This window comes from Melanaphis sacchari, unplaced genomic scaffold, assembly GCF_002803265.2.
Source record: "Melanaphis sacchari strain LSU unplaced genomic scaffold, SCAv2.0 Contig42_pilon_pilon, whole genome shotgun sequence".
Classification (NCBI taxonomy): domain Eukaryota; kingdom Metazoa; phylum Arthropoda; class Insecta; order Hemiptera; family Aphididae; genus Melanaphis; species Melanaphis sacchari.
The window spans coordinates 1,277,017-1,301,775 of record NW_020271275.1 but is presented as its reverse complement, the minus strand read 5'-3'; the positions used below and the strand labels follow the sequence as shown (position 1 = coordinate 1,301,775).

The 24,759-nt window shown below is 34.7% G+C and overlaps 1 protein-coding gene across 1 annotated transcript; it reads right to left on the bottom strand.

Annotated features, from left to right (window-relative positions):
- Positions 1 to 16,522: 16,522 nt before the first annotated feature.
- Positions 16,523 to 23,321, bottom strand: LOC112597638. Its single transcript, XM_025343768.1, has 3 exons — positions 22,716 to 23,321; positions 21,165 to 22,232; positions 16,523 to 17,956 (listed from the first exon to the last, which is right to left on the bottom strand). The coding sequence occupies exons 2-3, from the start codon at positions 22,219 to 22,221 to the stop codon at positions 16,728 to 16,730; spliced, it is 2,286 nt and encodes a 761-aa protein (XP_025199553.1). The 5' UTR covers positions 22,222 to 22,232; positions 22,716 to 23,321; the 3' UTR covers positions 16,523 to 16,727.
- Positions 23,322 to 24,759: the final 1,438 nt, after the last annotated feature.

The following is a 24,759-nucleotide window of genomic DNA, read 5'->3' as shown; positions in this document are numbered from 1 at the left end:
CATTTTGTAAACTTACCTCAATCGCTAACAATACAACTTTTATGGAGGTAAGAGTGAATTTTTCGACTGCAAAATTCACGGTCTTTTGCTAGTGTATCGCGTATAGTAACGTTTTCGTAGACCATATGATTTTCAGTAAATATTTACTACCAATGAGTAGTAACAATGATTTTTGCATAAAGTGTTGTGCAGTCATTAACTGTTTTCTCTAATTGACATTTTTAAATTGGCGCAACTATAAGTAAAAGTTGGTCATCCGCAGACTATTGCTATTTACATTATAGTTGTATACCCGCGCAGTGCTCGCTAACGAGTAACCCACGATCTTTTCTATTGATTCGTCTACGGGAAACGGTTGCCGTTGATCATTTTATCCGCGACGTTCACTGTTCTAATCTCGATTAAACTGTTTTGGCGTTGCAATCCGTAAGTGCGTTTAGTTTTTGTGACATAATGCGATCAAATTCCGAAGATGTGTCTTGTACATATTTCACCACCACAACAGTCCAGCGAAATACGTCGTTCATTACTCACCCAGCAAATCACGTAAAGGTAAGATAAATAAGTCATAATTAGTTAGATGCACATAGTCAAAAATAGATAATTTAAGTTCCTTGTAAAGATATAAACTACAGCCGTGTGCTTCTAGACAAGAGTTATTTAGAATTAATGCATTAACACGTTTATTTTAGTGTGTCTAAATATGGCGTGTAAGTTTAGAGTTATACCTTTTCATCTTGGTAAAATAAGTGACGTACTGTACCGTTTAATTAAATTATGTACATTCGTACGGTATTATTTATTGCAATATATTACAAATTATTTTGATTTATATTTTATTTAACTATATTTTTACAATTTGATTTTATTTATTTATGTATTAAGTATCAGAGTCGAACGGATCGATAATTCTCAAGTCTGGAAAGACAAAATTGTAGACACTATAATATAACCTAGAGAAAAAAGTAGAAATTTTAAAATGTTTTTCCCTATAAGTGAAATCATATTATATTAATATAACTTTGAAATATTATTATAATTTACAATGCTTTATGGTCGCCATAGTTTTTTATGTACCTACCTACACATTTATATCAATTTATTATAAGACTAAATAACACTTATCTCCAAAGACATTTTTGAATGTAATATCTTTCTTGAGATAAACATTTTAAGATATTATTTCTAAATAGATAAATAGCCAATAGCCGATAGGTATGGAATGTTATTCTTTGATAAAAATAAAGATATTAGTATAAAATAAATAATAATATAATATAATCAATACAATATTTATATTATAATATATATATGAGTTTTTAAACAGTAATATAATCATAATGTAATAAAGTTTAAATACTGTTACATTCATATATAATGAAGTCGCTTGAATTTTAGTAATATCTCTCCCGTAAAAAATAGTAGTAATTCATTGCTCGTATTCTTTGTTGGTGAAACCACGTCGATTAAAGACAATTATTATATTGTTTTATGTCGGATTTCTTTTCCGGCATAAGTTCTTGAAGTTCTTGTATCCTTTTCTTCTTCTCTAAAAATCATCCTCTCTTCCAAATACTATAACTCACAATACATCCTATGGACACAACTAACACTTACATAAAATTGTTCGTAATATAAATAGTACTAATTTTGATTTTAATATTTAAATAAATAGTAGTATATTACTATTTAATTTACATCAAGCAGTTTTTTATATTCATTATGTGTACTGTGTTACTCCGTATTATATATATATTACTTACTAACTTAAAATTGCCGTTTAAAAAGTAAAATAAATAAATGTAGGTATATAATGTGCAAATGATGCAAATATTTATTAAATCAGAAAATATGAGATATATATATATATATGTTTAAGAAAATAGATAGGTTATAGTCGAGGAAAAATCATTTCTCACAATACGACATATTTTTTTAATTGTTCCATAAATCGTATAGCTACGTAATTTAACACTTCATATCCACAGCAATCTTTATATATTATATAATGTACTACATACAAAAGAAGACTAGATATCTCACTGTGTTTGTTCTCGTTCATATCAACTGTAAATATAATATACAATAGACATGCTCCTGGCTCCTCTATCCAGAATATGATACCTAAGCTTAAAATATAAATGTGTTTAAAACGTTTGAAATCCAAACAGTTGTGCTTTAAGTATTAAAATTAAAAAACATAAAAAGTAATCTTTAATATTATTTACAAACGCCTAATAATTATGAATAATTATTAATTATGATACAGCAAGTAGCACTTCAACCATACTAAAGTCTATCTATAAATAAAATATATTTTAATTTAAAAGTTTATACTTGGTAGTTGGTACTTGAATTATTTCCAAATCAAACATAAACGGTTAGTATATATCACATGTATAAGTTTAAAAGACTTTTATTAATAATAAATATTACAATACAATACGCATATATTATATATCTTTCACCCGTGTAATTGTGTTACACCTAAAATTTATAGAATATTCAACGGCTTATCCTGCAACCCCGTGTGTATGCTTATATTTTATACAGTAATAATATTACTTTTTATTTCTGTTATTTAACTTTACTGTGCGTGTGTGGTATATACCATGATTAAGTATCATTAAATATTAAAACATATAGGTTTTACTGTAACAATACAATTCGTTTGATTGAACCCTACTCTAGACGATAAAATGCTATAGAAGTACCTAATAAATATTATATAAAATACGGATAGAACAAAAAGTTCAATGGAGAATAGAACGAGGTCTCTGTGTACGAAATAGTTTTCAATGCTTTTGTTTGTGTTTATTTTTCGTCTGCTACGGTTTTCGGGAGATGGAAAATCAATCAACCAGAAAGTCTTTCCCTGTTCATCGCTGCTGTGATCCGTTGTTTGTCAATAACGGTTTTCACGTTAATACATTTTATATACACTGTTATCATCCATCATTAACGGTAAATAAATTAAAAAAATATAACAGTTTGTAAACATCAGTCAGTATATATCACGGAAAACTTTTAAATTTTGTTTGTTTTTAACTATAAAAAAAATTAAACTACTCATCTAATACATCATAATGTACAAAGTAAAAACTTTTGTTACCAAGGAACATTTTAATAATAGATATTATAAATTTGTTTTTATTTTAATTTATTGCTAATAAAATGAAAAAAAGACGACATGACGATATTATTAGCTTTTTATCGTTATTATTATTCCGATGACAACGTAAATGTTCGAATGTGTAATTTTTTTTATCTATGCTGAAACGGAGGTTAGTGTCTTGCCAACGGTGAGGGAGTATGGTTATTTAATTATTGCTGTTTACGAAATTAAACTGATTCTGTCAAAAAGATGTTTACAAAAAAAACACAAAAAATAAAAATATAAAAATATACTCTTGAAAAAATTATTACTTCCCACGTGTTGATGCGATTATAGTATTATACATCGGATTATACGATGTCTTTTTTTATCATTTTATTTTTGCCTTCCGCATTGGCAAACGAAAAATCAATGCGTGTACTATTTATAATGAATAAATAGCTAGCTATTCGTGTGTACCATGACTTACTTGGTACCCCCTACTATAGTAGGTGCTATACTACTTTACGCATACATGTACAATATGTTGATTTACAATAATTAGTAACATTGTTATAAGACAATCGGTACTTAATCACGGGACGAAGAGGAAATAAGACGTAAAGAATGATAATAAAAAATGTCTACAATGTTTCTAAATGTCTCACTGTTGATCGATTAAAAGAAAACGTGGTACATGCGACGTATTTCGACGTAGAAAACATAAAAAATTAGATTAAATGCTTTATGTGTGTGTGTGTGTGTGTGTGTGTGTGTATGTTATTCAAACATCCTTGACTTGAACGAAACGGCGTTATCATTACCATCATAATCATTATCAATATTCGCTGATTACTAAAGCCATATTTTATAAGTTGTTCATAACATTGTCACATGTGATACTATAAAACACACCCATACATTGTACTCGTATAATGTATATTATCATAATATAGTAACGACAATAATATGCAATACGAGTCTAGTCATTTTAACGTTTTGTACACACGCAAAATGTGATGTGTCCACGATGCGCAGATGTGCTTTTTGGTTTTCCACGCGTCAATAGTCCACGTGACGTTCGTCTTGTCCGATCTCTCATTATCTTATTGTTTGCCTTATTTTTCCCTCGCGTAAATGTACTACAACTATGTAGTACACTACTTAGCAAAGCGTGTTCGTGATTTGTATTATTTACCTAATTTTGTCTCATTCGAAGCAGATAGTATGAAAAAAAGAAAACAAACCCGTACGGCGTATATACGGGCATGTACCTATATAGTAGTAGATTAAATACTCAACATCGCAACTTTTGCTAAACGAAAAAAAAGCATTCTTAGTATTTCTACTATAACACCATTACAAAGGATCTCATTCAGTGGGACCCATTAACTTCTTAAAAAAATAAATATAATACAAACTACGATTATAAGTAACACTGCATGCGATCGATTTTCTGTGGTATGACGTTGATCTGCAGCTCACAGTATGAATATTGTGTTGATCAATATATAACGTAATTCGTGTTCCCACCATCTCAAATATTATATTATATGAATTCGAATACTAACGATTGTGATAATATTATTATTATTATAGTTAGAAGACCTACTCTACAAGTGTCCGCGCCACGCTGCGTTCGATTAAATAATACCTATATTATATTATTAACTCGTTTTTACCCGAAGGCGGCAGTCGTTAATCGAAATCGATCGTGTAAATTGGAATTGTTTCAAAACACAAGCACAAATACTCAAAGTCAAACTCGTAGTCGTGCGGCGGGCACGCTGTGTATTTATTATAAAAGCGCGTCGTCACATTACTATCCACAGGTTGCACGAAACAAAACATAATATAATATAATATATATACATTATACATATAACACATTATTTCAACAATTTTCAACTTTTTTCCAGAACTTTTGCTGAATACTGTGATTTTCAGTCGAATACAATTTTATAATACAAAAAATGGGGTACAAAATTCTAATGTAAACGCATTAAGTTGAATGTATTCGATTCAGAAAATAAAAAACGAATTACACAATCAATTTTTTGAAAAAGTGGAAACATAATTAATTATAAATAACAACGTAAAAGAAACTATAGGCACGCTATTAGAAACATCAATAGCATATAACATATAATATCAGAAATCGCGAAACTATATAATTTAACATCAGGAATAAATTATGAAGTAATACGAAAATTCGGGATTGATTTTACAATTTTTCTTTTTTTCTTTTTTTAAATAATATGAAAACGATTACTGAGCCTCACTGAGAAAAACTTGTGTGAAGAGGGTTATCTTAGTTTACAAAATATATTCTGAATACATATTTGATATTTTTAGTATTATAAAGAAAAAAAATTCTTTTCTAAATAATAACTAATAATTTAAAATTCAATTACAAATGTTATATAGTATAGTACATAATAAATTTTTATTTAGTTTTTGTCGCATCATATTCATATTGGAGTCATTAGGAAATTTTTTTTAAATTGCTAATAGCATGTTGGCCACATCACTGGGCATAATTGCATAAAGTTAAATATCTGAATTCCCATAAAAAAAATATACTTTTCGGCAGTTAGATTTTGAAGGTCAGTTTAAGGTAAAATTACTAGTAGCATACTAGTGCTGACTTAATGGTTTATAAGGGTTTACTTGGTGTAAGAATTTTGATTGATTTTTTATCGGCGTTGATATTTTAACTTTTGACTAATATTTTATAACTATCTTTTATTTTTTCATTATTATTTTAAGTCTACACATATACTCCACAATTGCACTATGTCGAAACTTAGGTTTTAAAAATGCTGCGCTAACTGTCACCTTTTTCATAGTTCACGCCCAGTCATATATGTTTTGAAAGCTAACGGGTTGCTGAATATATATTGTCATCATCATTCATTATTATACTCCCTGTAGCGACCCACTTGTTTAATTGTTGTTTATGGGTTAAGTCAATAACGTTTAAATAATTCAAACGACCCTTGACGACTGTCATTGTGTCCAACGTCGATTAAAAAGGTCTGGAAAAGTACCTACTGCATAATGGTGTATAGTGGTTGTTGAAAAGAAAAAAAACCGAACAACCCTTCCCGTCCTTGAGTTCCCACTATTACTCGGCACTTTGGGTGTTGGGAAACCAAATACAGCAAAATAAACGAAATCGAGAGTTATCACAACATAATACATGTGCGTATTATATAAGCAACGTCGCAAGTATTAAATTGCCCGTATAAATAAAATTTATATACTGCGTATAGGAATATGTTTATCAAAATCTATAAATCTGTTCATGGCTGACTGTTGAGTAATTTTTATTGTAGTCCAGTGTTAGATTCACCAAATTATAGTGCACCACTCGAGGGAGAGACGCAGCAGGCGATGGATATTCAAATATTCATGTATTCAACAAGTTTAACCAAGATTTTTCCTCGAGGGAACAGAGAGGGAGAGTTTCTCGGACGCTTTCAAAACAAATTTCTATCTCGTTTCTTATAATTTATAATATGAATTTGTACCACACAACAAATCGAAAAATCCCTGTACTGGATACGGGTGTCTTACGACCGAGACACCGGTGCAGTATGGAGTACGTTATTTCAACTCTAAAAAATTTTAAAATTAATAAATTATCAAATGACAATTACAACGTTTAGAAAACTATTTAAACAGGACTCGTATTAAAATCACACTCACTAACTTCTACGCCATTCTTACTTGTATAATGTGGACACAATGTAAATTTTAATAATGAAAGACGTTCTAAAGAGGAATATATTGACTAAGTTTGACTAACATGTATATAGTGATGTTTAATTTAAATAATTCAAGTCACAATTGGTTAACTTTGAAATAAAGACGAAATAGTTAGGGTTCATATAAAAGTGACGAAATTGGCGCGATATCATTGACTATTTTTTATTATTTACAATAATTTTCCAGGATAATTTTATGTAAAAATATATACATTACATCATTAGATGAGTATTAAATAATTTAAGAAGATAATACTATATAATGTCTACCAATCGTGTTGTGCACGGGCACACACGCGCATAACATTTATATATTATATTATATATAAACATATACGCCCCGCACAACAGAGGGGCTTATTTAATATTTTAATGATATGATTGATACGGTTCGGCAGCGCTGCTGTTTTCATATTATTATTCGTCTACTAATTGGCCACTACTGCCTCCTATTACCTCCTACGTGAATAATATGCTGTCGTTTTACACGCATGATGCAGCGGCGACTAACAAAAAGTTAAGCTGTTTTTTCTACTTTTTGTAAAATCTTAAAAACACATTACCTAACAATTAAGTTTCAAGACATACTTATACACGGCTATACCTATATAATATAATATACATATGTACATAACCTGCCAACTTAGCCCTTTGATTTTTTTTCTTTGGTACGCAATTAGCTTAAAAAGTACGTTCCAAGATAACTTACACAACTAAACAAATTACACAAATTATTACATTCGAATCATTCGATCATTGTTTAATATTTATATTATATTTAATTCTGCGAAAATATAATTTCAGTATGGCCAGAAGAAAAATCATTGCAAAAACCGACGCTATCTACCTAACATCATACCTAACAATCTATTAAAATTATCCTAGTCAAATAATGTAAGTTTAAATTTAAAAAAAAAAAAACAAAAACAAAAAACTTACATTAAAAATTATTGAACAAGCTCAAACTGTTAAAATTAAAACTCCAAAATCGTATTCATTATTTTCTTATTTTTAAAACGCCTAACTAGAAAAATAAAAAAAAATACCTTTTAAAATTTTAATTTTTCATCTTTATAATATTAATAAAACCTAATCCATTATTAAAAAAATAATTGTGTTTAAACTCATTTGAGTTACTGTACACACTACCCATAACAATTTACAATAAATTAATGCATTATCAATTTATCATACAAACATAAATATTAACCTTTCAAATATTTTAAATAAATATTTATAGATGACTCATTTCATAAAATGTTTACCTATAGACTATAGTCATTCAGTAAATTTTGAAAAGGATTTTTCATATTTTTTGTATTTGAATTATAAAAAATATATATTATATTCTACCTATTTCTACAAAACTAATAATATTAAAATTAGCATAGGTATAATTCAAGATATCCTTAAAGAAATAAGGAAATAGTTTTTTACATATTTTTAAAACATCCTCTCTCTTTCTCTCTCTCTCTCTCTCTCTCTCTCTGTTCTCCAAAAATCTTAATTTAAATTACAATTGACATGCCATTGATCTTAATTAAAATGAATGCACAACAAAAATAAAAAAACTCTTAAAGAGTTTAACGCTCAAATTATAGATAGCCGTTTAAAAATTAAACGCTAAAACTGTTTTGACAAATGAGGGAAAAGAATAATTAGAAATTAATATTAATTACAATGAAATTATTATAAAATAATGGGTTCCTTCAAATATCCATACTAGAGTTGAAAACAAAAGTAAAAAATTTGTTCTGGGAAATGCGATTTAAAATAGTTCGAAAAAGATATACTTTTGTAATTATGTATTATATGATTAACCAAAAATGCAAGCGTCTTTATTTAATTCTTTCATAAAATGAATTTATTCAAATTCTAATCTTAAGTATTTTAAATATCCTACTTAAAGACCATATTTTTAAATTCTTGAGATTTTTCGTTTTACCTGAAGAGTGTTTAGTGGAGATACACTTTAGTTTTTCAAATGAGGCTCATTCACCTTTTCACAGTGAACTACAAAACCAGATAATTTTTTTAAAAATTTTTACAAAAATGTAAAATATATATTTAATTAATATATATCGATAAAACTTTCAAATTGCTATTACACCAATACTTTCCAAATTATCGTGAATTTATTATCCTCAGAGCTAAAAGTTAAATAACTCAAAACTATTCGTTCAAATTTTTATTTTGATACAAAATAATTAGTTTGTAACTACTACCTACTCTATAATAATACAAGCAATTTCAATACAAAAATTTAAAAATTTGATCTTTAGTATAGGTGATTTAAAAATTGCGAACGTCAGTTTTTGAATAACCGAATTATAGAAGAAAAAGGGGGTTGAACATGTTTAATGAAACATTCTATTTTTATATATAAACTAGTTGATCGGAGCGCGCGCCGCCGCATATTTACACGCGACTACTTTCAAAAAAAAAAAAAAAAATCAAAAATTGACTGCACACACAGACACACACATACTGAGAGTGATTTCACAACGTCCTCCGTTCACCACCGTCGAGTGTGTGTATAATATATATATATATAATAAAAATGTAGGTAAAATAATGCTCGCGGCGGCGATTTTTGGTGGTACAACCAATCAGTGGCGGCACAAACAAGCTGTACGAGTATAGGCTTGTCTCATTTATTATTATTACTATATACATGAATACATTATATATATATATATATATATATATACATATAATAGGTACGATGTTTCGAACCAGTATAAAATAATATACATATATATAGTCGTCTATAATCTATATGGACTGCTGCTACCAAATGAATATTTACGCGCAAACACTTTCACTGTATTTTTTGCCTACCTGCAATATATAGACGACCAACGTCTACTAACCCGTACAGTATTTTGGGTCAAACGTGCGCTTTTATTTTTTTGGGAACGATTTTTTCAAAGTGAATCCTTTTAAATATGTGACTACTTTATAGATATAATTTATGTATACTACCTTTAATAAAAGTAATCTATGATTGGTTTAGGCATTTATTTTATTTTTAGATTTTGGATTTTAAATAGGTCCTCTTCATGTAGGTACTACATACGTCAGAGTTATTACAGCTCCCTGTCCGATGTTCACAAGATTTCCACTCTATGGAATTTCGTTGTCCTCGAGCGCTTAAGTCCTATATTTTTGAATTAAAACGAACCAATTAGATTCTTTGCAGTCGATATACGATTACAAATCTTATAAATTACAATCCACTAAAATTAAATGAATTTTCTGGTTAATTACATTTTTACATATTCTAAAAGCTGAAAGCTTTAATTCATAGTATACAATAAGTAGAAATATTAGTTTAAAGTATAAATTTTTACATGGTAATTCACTAAGCTAATCCGTTGTTAATCGTTTCATAATGAATTTATTTAAATTCTGATTTTTGAAATTTTTAAGCTTAATTAAATACTTTTTTTTTTCAAGTACTGAAATTTGTATGATTACCATTTACTGTGGCAAAATAAACTTATTATTATTTATTTTCTAATGAACTATTGAGTATTTGGTTAGTCAGAAAATGTCGACTAAATCGAAATTTGAAAGAGTATTTTATCTAGTATATTTTAAGTAGGTACCTAATTAAACATTATATATTAATGACAAGCTTTATTGATTTTACACAAAATAAAGTGACTTGTTATAATAGATGCAAAGTATTATAAAATACTGCTTTTTAATAACCTACTACAGTTTTAAAATCATCAAAGCCCTTCCATTTTTTAAATTTATTATTATCCATGGTATATCAGGTATAATAACAAGGAAACTATTCGTTTAAATTTCAGTTCATAATTATTATAGTAAAAAAAATCATCAGCTTCAGTGACAGTTCTAGGGAAGATGATCCCGATGCCCGCCACTCCCTTGGAGTACATTTAATTCTTATTAATATGTAAATATTAGATAAAAATTATTATTTATGGAAATTATTGACAATATTAACTAAAAAAGTATAAAAAATTAGTTTGGTGCAGATCTAGGAAAGTTTTCAACAGGAAGATTAAAAAACATTTTTTTGTCCTTATTCGTTTAATATGCCATGGTACTAAATGTACCCCTTTCATTGAAGTTTTGTTAAAATCACTGAAATTATCTGCATAAAAATGTACAATAAATAAGTGATTTTAATAAATGCATTATTGAGTTATAATAGAGGAGATGAATATATGATTGTTGAATTCATGTAGAATTTTGATTATTTGATTAAGTTTTTTAGCAGCAGGAATTATCTACTGTAATTTGATCGACGATGATGATGCCTGAGAAAAATTTTTCGAGAATATGTATTTGGCGTCTTTTCAATTCCTTATATTAGGGATAGACAACTGGTAGCTTACGTACCTTTTTTATCTGACCAATGCTACATTTTCAAATAATTTTATAAAATTTTAGAGTTACTCTGTATTTTATTTTAACATTAAAACATGTTGTAAATTGTATTAACCTTTATTTGATTTCTATATTCTCTGGTTCATTAGATTTTAAAGTTCTAAAAATTAGCCCTTAAGTAATATTGAGTTTTCCATCCTTGCCATACATCAATTTGAGGCATTCCCATACAAAAATTATAAACGATTTATCTAACGTGTCATATGTAATTTTTTAAATAAACTTCTCGTAAGTAATTTTAAGTGCGATTACATACTTGCAGTTACCCGCTTGCTGATGTAAGTGGTGGCGACGAACAACTGTCGCCAAGACACATCATATATGAAAAAAGTTTTATAATAATTGTATTATATATCAACCGACCCTAGACAAAAGTCGTAAAATGGTCGTTCATTTCTCGGAAACTTTTTTTTTCGTATTCAATCAAGCCACGTATCGAGTTGTTACAAACACCGCTAGTCAGATGCGTATATTGTCGTTATTACCTGAATAATATTATTACTACGGTGTAAAAACGAATAATAAGTTGTATTCCATAAAATATATAATACATTGAAGACGAAATTTTGTATTATTACACTGGCTCTTATATGTTATTAATTTAATGCCTGGACTTCCATGCAAAGTGCATTATTATAATATAATGCATTGTTTTCTGGGTACTCTAGACAAATGCATTCAAATTACGTATAATTCGATATGCATGTAACAAATATTTCAAGTCAAACTTTTTTAATGTTTTTCTATTTATAAAGTTATTTATTAGTGCATACCTATATTAAAATTTAAAACACTGTTCGATCTTTTAGTGTAAATTAGGATATTCAAAATAGTATACCAAGAAATATTATTGTTTTCATAATATTTGCTTCAATTGTTTTTAATATTTTTCATTCTCACAAAATGTCAATTGTTCTATTTACGAGTGTGACAACATCTTAATACATACCTTCACCAATTATCGAATACAGAGTATTATCGAGATTCAAATAATTAGCATATAATTAATTATTACCAATTGGTCAGTTAAAAATATATTGCGACTTCGTATTTTATTTCCCACATACTGTTTATTGTTATTTATTGCGCGTATTTTAGTTTTTATTTAATTGTGTTGTTTTAGTAATTGTAATCTTGTAAGTTTAGCTAAAATAAAGAAATGTTAAAAATGTCAACAATTAAAACGTCATTTTCCTCCTATTGATTGCGTGGTTGCATGTCTAAAACAAATGTCTGTCACTTTTTAAAGGAATTTATTTATGAGTGAGCAGTGGTAGTAGACCCTGTAAGAACAATACAGTACCCTATTAAGTCCGAAAATAAAACTCGACCGTAGTGAAAAATTGTTGAAAATAAATAAATTGCCAAGCCCGGAAGTGGGGAATCGGACGAATGTCCGTGTCGGAAGAGAGGTGGTCGTAGTGCGAACCGGTGTCAGAGAGCGCGTGCGCGCTGGAAAAATGAGTACTGTAGCGTAGCGACTTTCGGTCGGTGTCGTATTTCAACTTTACGCGTTTGGCTCTAGCCCAACGGAGTGCCGACGCGGCCAGTTCGGAATTCTTTCGCCACCGTGCGCGAGCGATGGAAACCGACTATACGCGACGCGTACCTCCACTACTTCAGCAAGAACGTTGACTACCGCTACCACGCGACACAACCTTGAACCTGGTCGCCGAGCGCGTTCCACGAAATCCGGTCGTACCGCCGCCGTTGATAGTTATAATATCTACATGCACGTATGTTTAGGTACATGCAAGTATCGTCCAATCGACATATGGCAGTGCTTTTTTCAACTCTTCCAACGAGTAGATAGATAGGTAGGTATCGTCTATATACTGCGTTCAGATGCCATAGGTTGAAGATATTTGTCTATTCACGAGTTGTAGATTTATTTTTTTGACATATTTTAATTTATTTTACCTAATTGGGGGTGTTGGTCACATATGTTCGTTATCTTAACACGATTAAAATCTATAAGTTTGTATACAAAATAATATTATTTGTGAATGAATTGATTTAAAGATAGTGTGTTTTTTATATGTGTTTAGTTGGATCTAGTTTGTATCCTGTTGAGTCAAAAGTAGAAATTTGTCAATACATTTCACCATTTTATCGAAGGAAAAAAATATTTGAGTAAACTTATTAAAATTGGTTTGTAACCATGATTACCAAAAAGGCGAACCATTTCGGTTTAAGTTCTTTTTTTACTATATTAATCATAGAACTAAAATAATGATCTCATTACAGCGACATAAATTCAATAACGAATTACAATATAAACTTATACAGCAGAGCAGTTACCTGTTTTATTAAACATTTTTACCAGTTATTATATTATAATATTTGTAAATAAAACAAAAATAATATGAAGTACGTAGAATATTTTCGTAAGAAGTGCATTGTAGGTAGATCCTCAGATCACACTAAATTTTTTTATATATCAAAGGTCTATCCGATGAAGAGTTATATATATATAATTATTTGTATACCATAGAATTGCTGCATCTACGCAATTATACTTACCTCTTCAAGGAACGATAATATGACATCGTATTAACTTTTCGTTCGGTTGATTTAGTAGAAAAGTGCAGTTGATTAACCATTTATATAGGTATGGGAAAAGAAACAGAGGAAATGTGAACAAGAATATGATAATTATATTAAAATAAAAACAAGATTTTTTTTTCTACACGCCATTTTTTTCCATTCCAAATTACAATTTTTTCCAATATAACAAAACAATTTTGCCAAAAGATTTTTTTTTCATTTTTGCTTTTTTTTTTATCTAATATAAGTATGAATAAAATACAAAACATAGACTCTAAAATATCAATTAATATCGTTTTTTTTAAATATTACATAATTTAAAAAATTAGGTAATTATACACTAATTTATTTTTTGTATTTGTTGTGTAAAAACGATAAAGAGGTACATATGGGTTTTTCTTAATTAACTCGAGGTTATAAATAAATTAATCATAAAAAGAAGTCGACACTCGATTACGAGTAAAAAAAAAAAACAAACTTAAATCATAACAGATAAAAGCAAGTCTAACAACTTTCTAGGCTAATGCCACAGACTGTACATAAAAAATATATATTATATATGTGTATAACTTAGGTTTCGATAAATATAAATAGGGTAATAAATTTATGGCTTAGAATTAAGATGAAAATGTATTTTTTTTTATTTTTTTTTTTAAATATACATCATTAATTTTCCAATATAATGTTTGCAGCACTTGGTTAACAATCACGTTCAGCCTTAATTATTAAAAATAATAATATCTAATACAAAATTAGTCTCACTAAATTTTACTTTTTCCTCCGTAGTTATAATATATACACATATATGTATTTATATTTTATATATGTCATCGTATATATTATAATTAATATATGTGCGACCAATAGAGTTAGTGTTTAAAAAATATATCTCTCTTTCGCGCGTGTAATAAATGAAAAGAGGGAAGGGTGTATATATATTATGAATGAGGATGGCACTCAAGACTAGAGTTAAAAAAAAAATCCAAAAACGAAAGTTTTTTAAAAAATTTAGGGACGTTTATTTTACGGCAGAAACGTGTTGTTTTGGAGAAAAACAAACATTCTTTTTCATGGCCTAATAACTAAAACAAAGTCTTAACGATTTATAAAAAACAGCACTTATCACAATATTGTATCGTAGGAGAAAATTTGTTTAAAAATGTCTATGACTTACTTATTTAATATTTTTTTTTTCTTTAACAAAAACCTAATATTAATGAACACTCCTGTTACTTCCACTGGTATAATTATAAATAATCGCATTAACAATTACTTCAATACGTTTTCATGTATACTTATTAAAACATACATAGTATTTAATATTTATATCTAAAAATATGAAAGCTTTTTACCATTTTTATATACTTGATATAACGGGGATTCCTTGTTTAATTAATCTGTATGTACAAATAAGCGCTTTTATAAATTATTTTCTTTTATAATATAATAATAATTGTAATAATAAAAATAATAATAAAAATAATAATAATAATAATAATAATAATAATAATAATAATGTTTTACGTACATTTTATTCAATTTTTACAAGTGCATTTAAATTAGGTGCCGTCTAGTGAACAAAAAAAAAATGTTTAAAAATGAAATAATAATAATAATAATAATAATAATAATAATGATAATAATAATAATAATAATATAAAGGAAAAATGCGCAAACACAACTTGGAAATGCAACGAAATCAGGTAAAACGTAACAAAAAAAAAAAAAAAACTAACAAGTATAGTATACCTACATCAGAAAAAAATAATAGTTATCAATACTACCAACTATAACATTTTAAGATCTTACTTAATCTATTTTGTACTGTGCATTAAAAAAACGTGTGGGGAGGGGAAGCATCATGAAATAATATCCTCGTAGACTTAACAATAAACTCATACTTAAAATTATTTATTTTATCGTCTACGATTATGGATAACGTTAAAAATATTATACAACTAAAAGTTTTCATTAGACATTTAAATATATATATATTAAAAAAAAAAAAACTGTACAATAGGAACATGTCATATCGTTTAAACGCTGTTTACTTGTATTTCACGATTTTAAATAATAAAATATTTTAAAATATATTCAATAGGCTTATATGTTTGAAAAAAAACTAAATATCCTAAGTGTTATACGATTATTATAATAAAATTTATATATTTATTTATATATATATAGTAAATTAAATGTTGATTATTCATATTTACAAGAATATCTATCACTACACACCGCAGTATCATGGGAGCAAAGGAAAGGGAGATAGTAGAAAACTTAAATCCAAAAAAAAAGTGTCGAATATATTATATACTACGAAATATTAAATATTTCAGACGAAATTTTTTTTTCATATATATAAACAAGAGTTTACTATAAGACCTACTCCGACTTGGTTGTTTACCGATTGTAAAAAAATGTAATTCTGTGGATTTCGAGAAAATCAGAAAATAATAAATAGAAAAATCTCAAAAAACAAACACGGACACTCGGTCGTCTTGGGCAAATTATCATAATATATAATATCTTAACTATATGTACATAAACATAATATTATAACACCGATACACAAACACACACGTATAAACACGTCTAACTACTTAACTACCTCTACATACATATACAATACGTATCGATAATAATTATTGATAAAAATAATAATAAATTAATATATATTTAAATATATTTGAGCAATTGTTCTTCGAAATAATAATAATAATAATAATAAAAAATGTAATAATATTAATAATGAAATTAAAGGACGCCCAAGACGAACGAGTACGTCATTGTGTATACATGTGCGTTTGTATCGTGTGCGGGGGGGGGGACGAGAAGATGATGTTATAAAAATAATAATATTATTGTAAGATACGCTCTCACCGCGATGACTATTGCTGCTGCTGATGATGTTGTTGGTTGTGTGAATGGTGAGACGACGTTTGTTTCTGTTTGCCATACCGTCGGTGGTAGTGCTCGCGCCTGAGCTCGAAAAGCCTCTCGCGGAGCATACGCTGCTTCTGCTGCATGACGTGCTTCTCGGACAGCAGCCGCCGCTCGTCGAGCATCATGAGGTCGCATTCCCGTTTGGCACCCCGCAGTATGCTCAACTTGGACGGTATCTTCCGGTTGTCGTCCAGGAACGACACCTGCATGCTGAGGTTCATGAACAGCATGCTGGTCTCCACGCGCCGCGACTTCTCCAGGTCATTGTGCAGTGCCCGCTTGACGGGGTCCATGAGCTTGGTCTTGTAGCTGTAACCGCCGCTCACGTTCTCGTACTTGATCTTCTTTCCAGAGCTGCCAGACTGCTGCTGCTGCTGGTGGCGCAGCTTGGCCGATGATTTTGCCGATGCGGACGACGCCGAAGTTTTCTTTTTCTTCTTCTTCTTCTTCTTGCGCGCGCCGCCCGTGGACGACGAGCTGCACGACGATGAGCCACCGGAAGACTTGCTTCCGCGGCCGGCGCTCGATGCGGACGTGCCGCGCAACACTTTGTCCCAGTCCATGTCGTGATCGTCATCGTAATCGTCGTATTCGTCATCGAACATGTCTTCCGGTTCGTTCTTCATTAGCGACTCGAAGTCTGCGTCCATGTCGTAATCGTCGTCTTCTTCGTCATCGTCATCGACTCTGCGGTCTTCGTCCTCGTCCAAAGGTTCGGACTTGATGGTCGGCGTCAGTGCATTTTGTTGTTTCTGTTGTTGACGCTGTTTTCGTCTGTGTCGTTGTCGGTTGTCGTACTCGTCGTCGTCGCTGCGGTCATCGTCGGCTGACGAACCAGCGTCATCCAAAGGTTCTTCCTTGATGACGGGTTCATCCTTGATGCCAATAGCGCCCTTCCAATTAGTGTCCTTTTTGTATCGGTCCAATAGCGACAGTCCACCGCACATTTTCTTGGGCGGAGGAGGAGGCATCGGATAAGCAGCGGCTACAGCGGCCGCGGTGGCTGATTGTCCGGCAGTCTTGTGCTTTCGTTTGACCGTGTTCTTCCATTTGGTCACGGGTGGTTCTCGCTTCTTAACGATGCCGCGTTTCATTATGTCCGCCATGGTGGCGCCTTTGCGTGGCGTGTCCGGTGTGTCCCAGCTGTCATTGACAACATCGATCTCTTCTTCTTCTGTGATAAAACCGAAATCAAAAATACGCATGTTAATAACATATAAAGTAAAACAAAATACTTAATAATTACAAAATTGATCGGCATGTACAAATAATAACAAAAATACGTGTTAAGGTCTTTGACGTGAAAAACTATTCTATGCACTGAAATTTACGATTTTAATGTTTTTGTGGTGTTCCTTTATTCAGAAAAAAAATAACAACTATTATTTGATAATATCTCCTATTATCGCTTATCGTCATCGTAGAATTAACGAAAAATAATACATAAAACCTCTCCTATGTAAACTCCTAATTACTTCAAAATAATACCCTTGATGTAGCTATAAAATTTGTTTCTACATATCGTCGACAATTTATTTTTTTTATTTCCCAAAAAAAAAAAAAAAAAACGGATTTTAGCACATAGGTGTTTTATCATGTCGACGAAGATTAAATGGTGTAGTATGACGCACCGGTGTTGTGTAGAAGATGGGTAAACGTGTCGAGAAGGTAAATAATTTGATGAAATAAAAATTCATGCTGCTCCCCGCCGAAGTATAAGAAGGCGCGGGAAAAAAGCACAGCGTCGTTCAAGGGCGGGTCGACGACACCGTCGCCGAGAGCGCGCGGATCGATCGGGCGGCGGCCGTGACGTCAGGGTCGCGCGCTTGTGTGAGTGTGTAAGACTGCCGCCGCCGACAATTCCCGCCAACGTGCGCGGCTGCCCTGAATGGCGTCGTGTAGGACGACGTCGCCGGTGCGTTTATACACGACGACGGCGGTCTACTCGAAGCGCGACAGCGGCGGCGTTTTTCGCGCGCGCGGAAAATCTCTTGCCGGGAAAAACAGTAACGCCGGTGCCGCCGCGATGCGCGCGCACGCGACACGTCGCGACTTGCCACACCGCGAGGGGCCCCGGTTAGGGTTCAAGGGCAAGTCCACGACTGCCGCCGCAGTCGCCCGTATATCGATCGCCCGTAAAATCGAAATATTTTCCACCTCCTCTACGGGACATACCCTTCCGCGGCCCCTTCAACCCCCCACTTTGCCCACGATCGCCGACGTTGTTTTGTAGTAATAGTATTTTTAGACACGTTATCGATACGCGCGCGTGAGTACACCATCGCGCCGCCCGCCGGTGATGACAACATTCATCTATTATAGGTTTATTATTTATTATTTTTTCCCATCGTTCTCTCACACGGGGGAGGAGGAATATTAATATTTATCGCAAAGACCAGGAAAAACACTAAAATTCCGTCACTATTAATAAACGTAAAATTTAATGTTGCTGTGGTCGTCGTCGGTATATTATCAATTTATCATTTATCAATTTACTCCGTACGCACGCTGGAGGGGAGAACGTCGACGATAACTAGAATACTCTCACTTTTTTGTAAAATATCTGCTGCGTCCGTTACCAGAACGACGACTACGTATTATTTATCATTATTACAAGGGTTTTCAAAAGACCAATTCTTACATAAACAAAATCTGAACCAAAAACATATTGTTACTACTTTTTTGTATTTATTCGGAAAGCGAAACGTTTTAACCAAAATTGATCTTAAAAGATAAGTTAAAAATCATTGGTAATATACTAATATAAGATATTATGTTTAATTTTGACCCATTTTAAATAACTCGGTTCTTATGTAATGTGCTCAATCAAAAATAGAACTCATTATTAATGAATTTGATATACAAAAAGTAATATTAGAAATACAAGTTATTTAGTGACTATCAGTATTTATATTCTGGATTTATGAAGGCCTGGTGGTATTAACACGCAGTCATTAATTTTAATTGAACAAATATTTAATTAAAAATAAAATATTACTGATAATATACTTATTTAAGATTTGTATAATCATAATGTACCTGCATTTCGAATACCTATTAGATGGATATATTTAGCAATCGAAAATTACGTAAATAGTAATATAATGTGGTACTCATTTCGGGAAACGAATTATTTTGTCAAAAGAGAAACGTTATTATTACTTATTATTCGCGCGCATACCAACATGGCTATCCGAGCAGCAGCGCGGGAGAGTGAATACGGAGAAATCTAACGGTGATTGAAAAAAGAAAATATTAAATAATGAGCTGCAAGAGATATGGTCGGAATTTCTTATCCGTTAAAAGATACTGCAAGTTTTTTTCGTCCAAAAATAGAATTAATTTGTGTTTATTATTGCCATTTTTTTTTTTTTTATCATCGTTTACACGCGCGCATTTTTTATAAATAATATGACGACGACAGTCGATTCACAGAATATACCATACGATATGGAGTGAAAAAAAAACCACTACATCGTCGTTTACACCACCCCCCGAACGACCACAAGGAACGGATCAGATATCGTCAACAACAACAACCACGACTGAAACGAAGACGCAGAAAAGACACGCAGATGGGTGGCGGCACGAACGGCGTTTGAACGGTGCGCCACCACCACCGCCAAAGACGAACGGTGGAGGGGAGCGACGGCTTAAAAAAAATAAAAACGTTATTAAAGTCGCGGGTTATTTTGAGAGGGAAAATAACCACCGCCGACCGGACAATATCATTACGATAAGACAATAATATTATGCGATTAAAGTCCGACGACGACGACGAATATCTCCAATTCTGTAGGCGGACGTCCGGAAACAGATTGGGACAGGCCCAGTACCCCCAAAATACACACCACCTCTATCGGCGGGACATTCGCCGATTGCGGATGAATCGTAACGATTACTTTACAATTATTATTAAATATTAACAACACGCTCTTCATGGCAGCACACACACCCAGTACGGGATTTACGACTGATAAAAACGAGACGGACGAGCAGCACACCACCGGCCCGTAAAGTAATCTCGTCGACGTCGTCGTCGGAACTCGCAATGGACGGACGGACGCGTAGAGGAAGGGAATTAAAAACGAAATTAAATGAAACCGTCGAGCGGGGCCGAGTGGTGGACGGGCCTTGAACTAGGCCACCGTTTCCCGCGCGTTTCCCCCCTACGCACCGCAAAGACCGGTGATGCGCGCGCAATCGTCGTCGTCGCCGCACCATCGCGAGCCCCGCCAGCGCCGGCACGCATGTTGCGCAACGACGTCTCCGACGGAGAACACATTAAATTAATAAAAAAAATAAAATAAATCCTTCGTCACAGAACCCGACGACGTTACTGCTGTTATCATTAAAATAATATAATCGTGTGGTGTACTCACCGGAAGACTGCGAACGGGACGGTGGCGGAGTGACGAGTCCCAGCATGTCCACCAAGTGGTTGGGATGGAGTTTGACGGGCGACACGGCCGTCGACGAATTGTTCGAGCCGCAGCCGCCGTGGCTGGTGGGCGTCTGCAGGTAACTGTGGTCCAGTTCAGTGATCTGCAGTATGTCGGCGTTAGGTTCCGCCTTGAGTATGATCGGTAGCAAGTGGTTGTCGCTGGTCCACAAGTAGTCGTCGTCCGGTTCGGACTTGACCGTCACACCGCCGACGATCGCTGCAGCGGCGGCGGCGGCTGCTACCGCGGCCACGGCTGGGTCTTCGTCGGCCGCCAACGACGTGCCGACCGGCGAACGCTCGGCGGCCGCGTTGCTGTCTCTCGTACTGTGGTTGGGGGTTTCGGCCACGTAACCGGTCACCTCGCCGGGGGGTACCATCTGGAACGCTTTTTGCACTTTCTCGCGGTTCTCGTCGGTGAGCGCGTACCGGTCGGCGTAGAATATCCAATCGCAAATGTCCAGGTAACTGTTGTCGGCCGTGTCGAATTCGCATCCGTCGAACTGACACCAACTGATGTCCATCGTCGTCTCGGCGGTCTGTTGCTGCGACGGCGTAGACGACGCAGATGAAGTCGTGGACGAGGCGGTCGACGACGGTGGTGATGCCGACGACACGCCGACGGTGGTGGAGGCGGTACAGGTGCTCGGCGAGTGGACGTCAGCGGTCGCGGTTGCCGCGGCGTTCTTGGCCAGGCACGCGTCGCACGAGTCGCATCCCGCTGCGCCCATGTAACTGTTTTTCTTACACAAATCGGTGGGCGGCCGGCCGCAGCAGCCGCCTGTCGTGCCCGCGGTTCCGGCCACCAAGCTGCTCAGCAGACTATCGGCTGTCGCTCCGCCGCTGACGGCTGCGACCACCACGTCCCGTTCGAACTCGAACAAGTCGCTCTTGCACACGTCGCTCATCGGCGATGCGGGCAACACGTAGTCCAGGGCGATGTCCATGGCCAGGTTGGTCATCTGGTTCAGTATAGATTCCGTGCTCGGGTTCACCATTTCGGCGGCACCTGTGACGATACAACAGAGATCAGTAAGTTGTTCGGTACGAGTATGAGGCCGGAAGAAGACGAACTCGGAAAAAGAAAAAGAAAAACAGAAAACGGGTAGCGCCTACTGGGAACGCGTTACTTTTTTGGGGGGGTGATCGGGATGTCTGATGATTGGGACACGGGGAAGCGATTCAAATTCTGTGGTCGGGCTATACACCGCCGTGACGATTTCCCGGGCGCACCGGTGGTCGGTCGGGCGGGAACGGCGTGGGGAAAAAAGGTTCGATAACGGGCGCGCGCGAAAGTGAAGGGCGACCGGCGCGCCGGCGCGTCGCCGACGCCGGCCGGCATACGCCCAACGCGCGCGCCACGTTGGTCGCGCCAACTGCCGCCGGCTGGCGGGAAACGGTACCGCCGGTCTAAATTGGCGGGCCCGCCGGATTGACTCCGTTCACCGTCCGTCAACTGTCTGTAACCATTAAGAAATATTGTTCCACTTACCCGGCAACGTGATTTTAGTCCGCGTAATCCCACCGGTTGTTTTCGACGGTCACTCGGCGTGTCGCCAACGCGCACGCACACACGATGAGATGTTCAAAATATAATGTTTTAACGCAACAAATGTTGTCCCGTCGGGAAAAATACCGGGAAATTCCCACGCAATACCGCGTTATCCGACGGCTACGGGAAAGTCAAAATATCAAACGGCGATGACGACGGATTGTCTATTTTATAATCTACGGAAAGGTCCTGACGAAAATAAAAAATAAAAATTCCAGGCACAGGCGATATGATATTTTAATTTACCGTGAGGAACACTCGCGATCTCGCGTATAGATCGAAATCGGAAAACTTAAAAAAAAAAAAAATAAAATAGTATAAAAATGTCAAAGAAATTTTACATTCAACGATATTACGGAAACAGACACGCGCGCCACGTTCACTACCGGCGCCGGTGCGGATGAGACTGTACTACTGTACGCGACGGCGGTCTTCGTCACTACTACTACTACGACGACTACTACCGCGGTTGTGGTGGTAGTGGTGGGCTTGCACACACGAGCGGTGCGTGTGTTGCGCGCGGGCAATGGAAGTGCGTACGAAACGGTCTCCGTAAAAGGACTGACATGGGGCCGGGGCGAGGTGTCGGCGGTACAGTCACACGCACACACACGCTCGTAAACGGGCCGGCGGCGCGCGCACTCGCACGGCCGCGGCGGTGCCCCAACACCGCCGTCGCCTGAAAACGCCGGCCGGCGTGCCCCGGACCGCCGCCGCTCGTCCGGCCCGTCTGTTGACAATGCCGCCGCCGCATCACTCCCACCGCCACGAGGATAAGTACGCCGCGCGCCACCTCCCGTGCGTGCGCGAGCCGTAACGTTTGCGTCTCGACCACCCCGCCCGCCGTCCCGCCAGCCAGTGGAGCACCGCCGCCGCGACACCGCCGAGTGTGGCGATCCGTCTGCCGCCTGTGACGCCGCGACTCTCCGGTGAGATTACGCACCGCGCGACGGCGGCGGCGCTGCACATACACGTTGGTGGTCGCGCACGCTGGATGTGCCGTTGATTTTCGGCGGAACGTTTCTACACCGCCCGTCGGTACCCGCGTCTTTTCATATAATTAACGCGGTTTACGTGTTATTTGTTGTTGTTGTTGTTGTTGTTCTGTTGTTGTGCTGGTGGTGGTGGTGGTGGTGGTGGTGGATGGCGAACCGAGTGATTTCAGTGTTTGGCACGTAGGAGTTTTCCTAGTTTGTGTATTTCGTTTGTTGCTTACCTCTGAATGATTATTGTCTGATAACGTCTAAGTCGAGTATGAACGATTTTCGATAACGTTTGAGATTCGTCCAAAATTGTCATTGTAGCGTTGTCGCTTTTTAATTTTGGAAATCTTATAAATATTCGTGTTCCCGCAATTTAAATAAACCGAAACGAAATTGCTTACACTTCGGTACAATTATTTACATACTGTACCACCTCAACGTGTTAAGCTTAAAGTAACAGCGTGCCAAATTTAAGTAGTTTTAAACAATTATTTTGTACGCTTTATAAACAGATATTGTGAACTTTACAGAAAGGGACTAAAAGTTTACAAACTATTCGGAGACTCAGTGGTACATGTTGGGTAATTATAATTTAACTAAGATGGCTTAAAAGTGAGGGACTTAATAAAATAAAATTAAACTGGTAGTCGATTGTCACGCAATGGGTGCACTGACAAACCGATTTTCTATAGACTCTTTATATTATCCTGAAGTTTTAGCGCGACTATAAACATTTATAAAGCGATTTTATTGCCAGAAAATATCGATTAAAATAGAATCTGGACCGTGGCGCGTAATAATTGTGTTCCATGAGTGTTATATGCGTTCGTGAAATAAATTGCGGCGCAGCTCAGCCGGCGCAAACAACACATTGGTACAATATTAATATAATAAAAATATATAATTTTATTGAATAGTTATAACACTTATAACATTATCTAATAAAGTGCCTATTTATTATATTAACTGTAACACCATGTGTTCGCCAACCATGTTAGGCA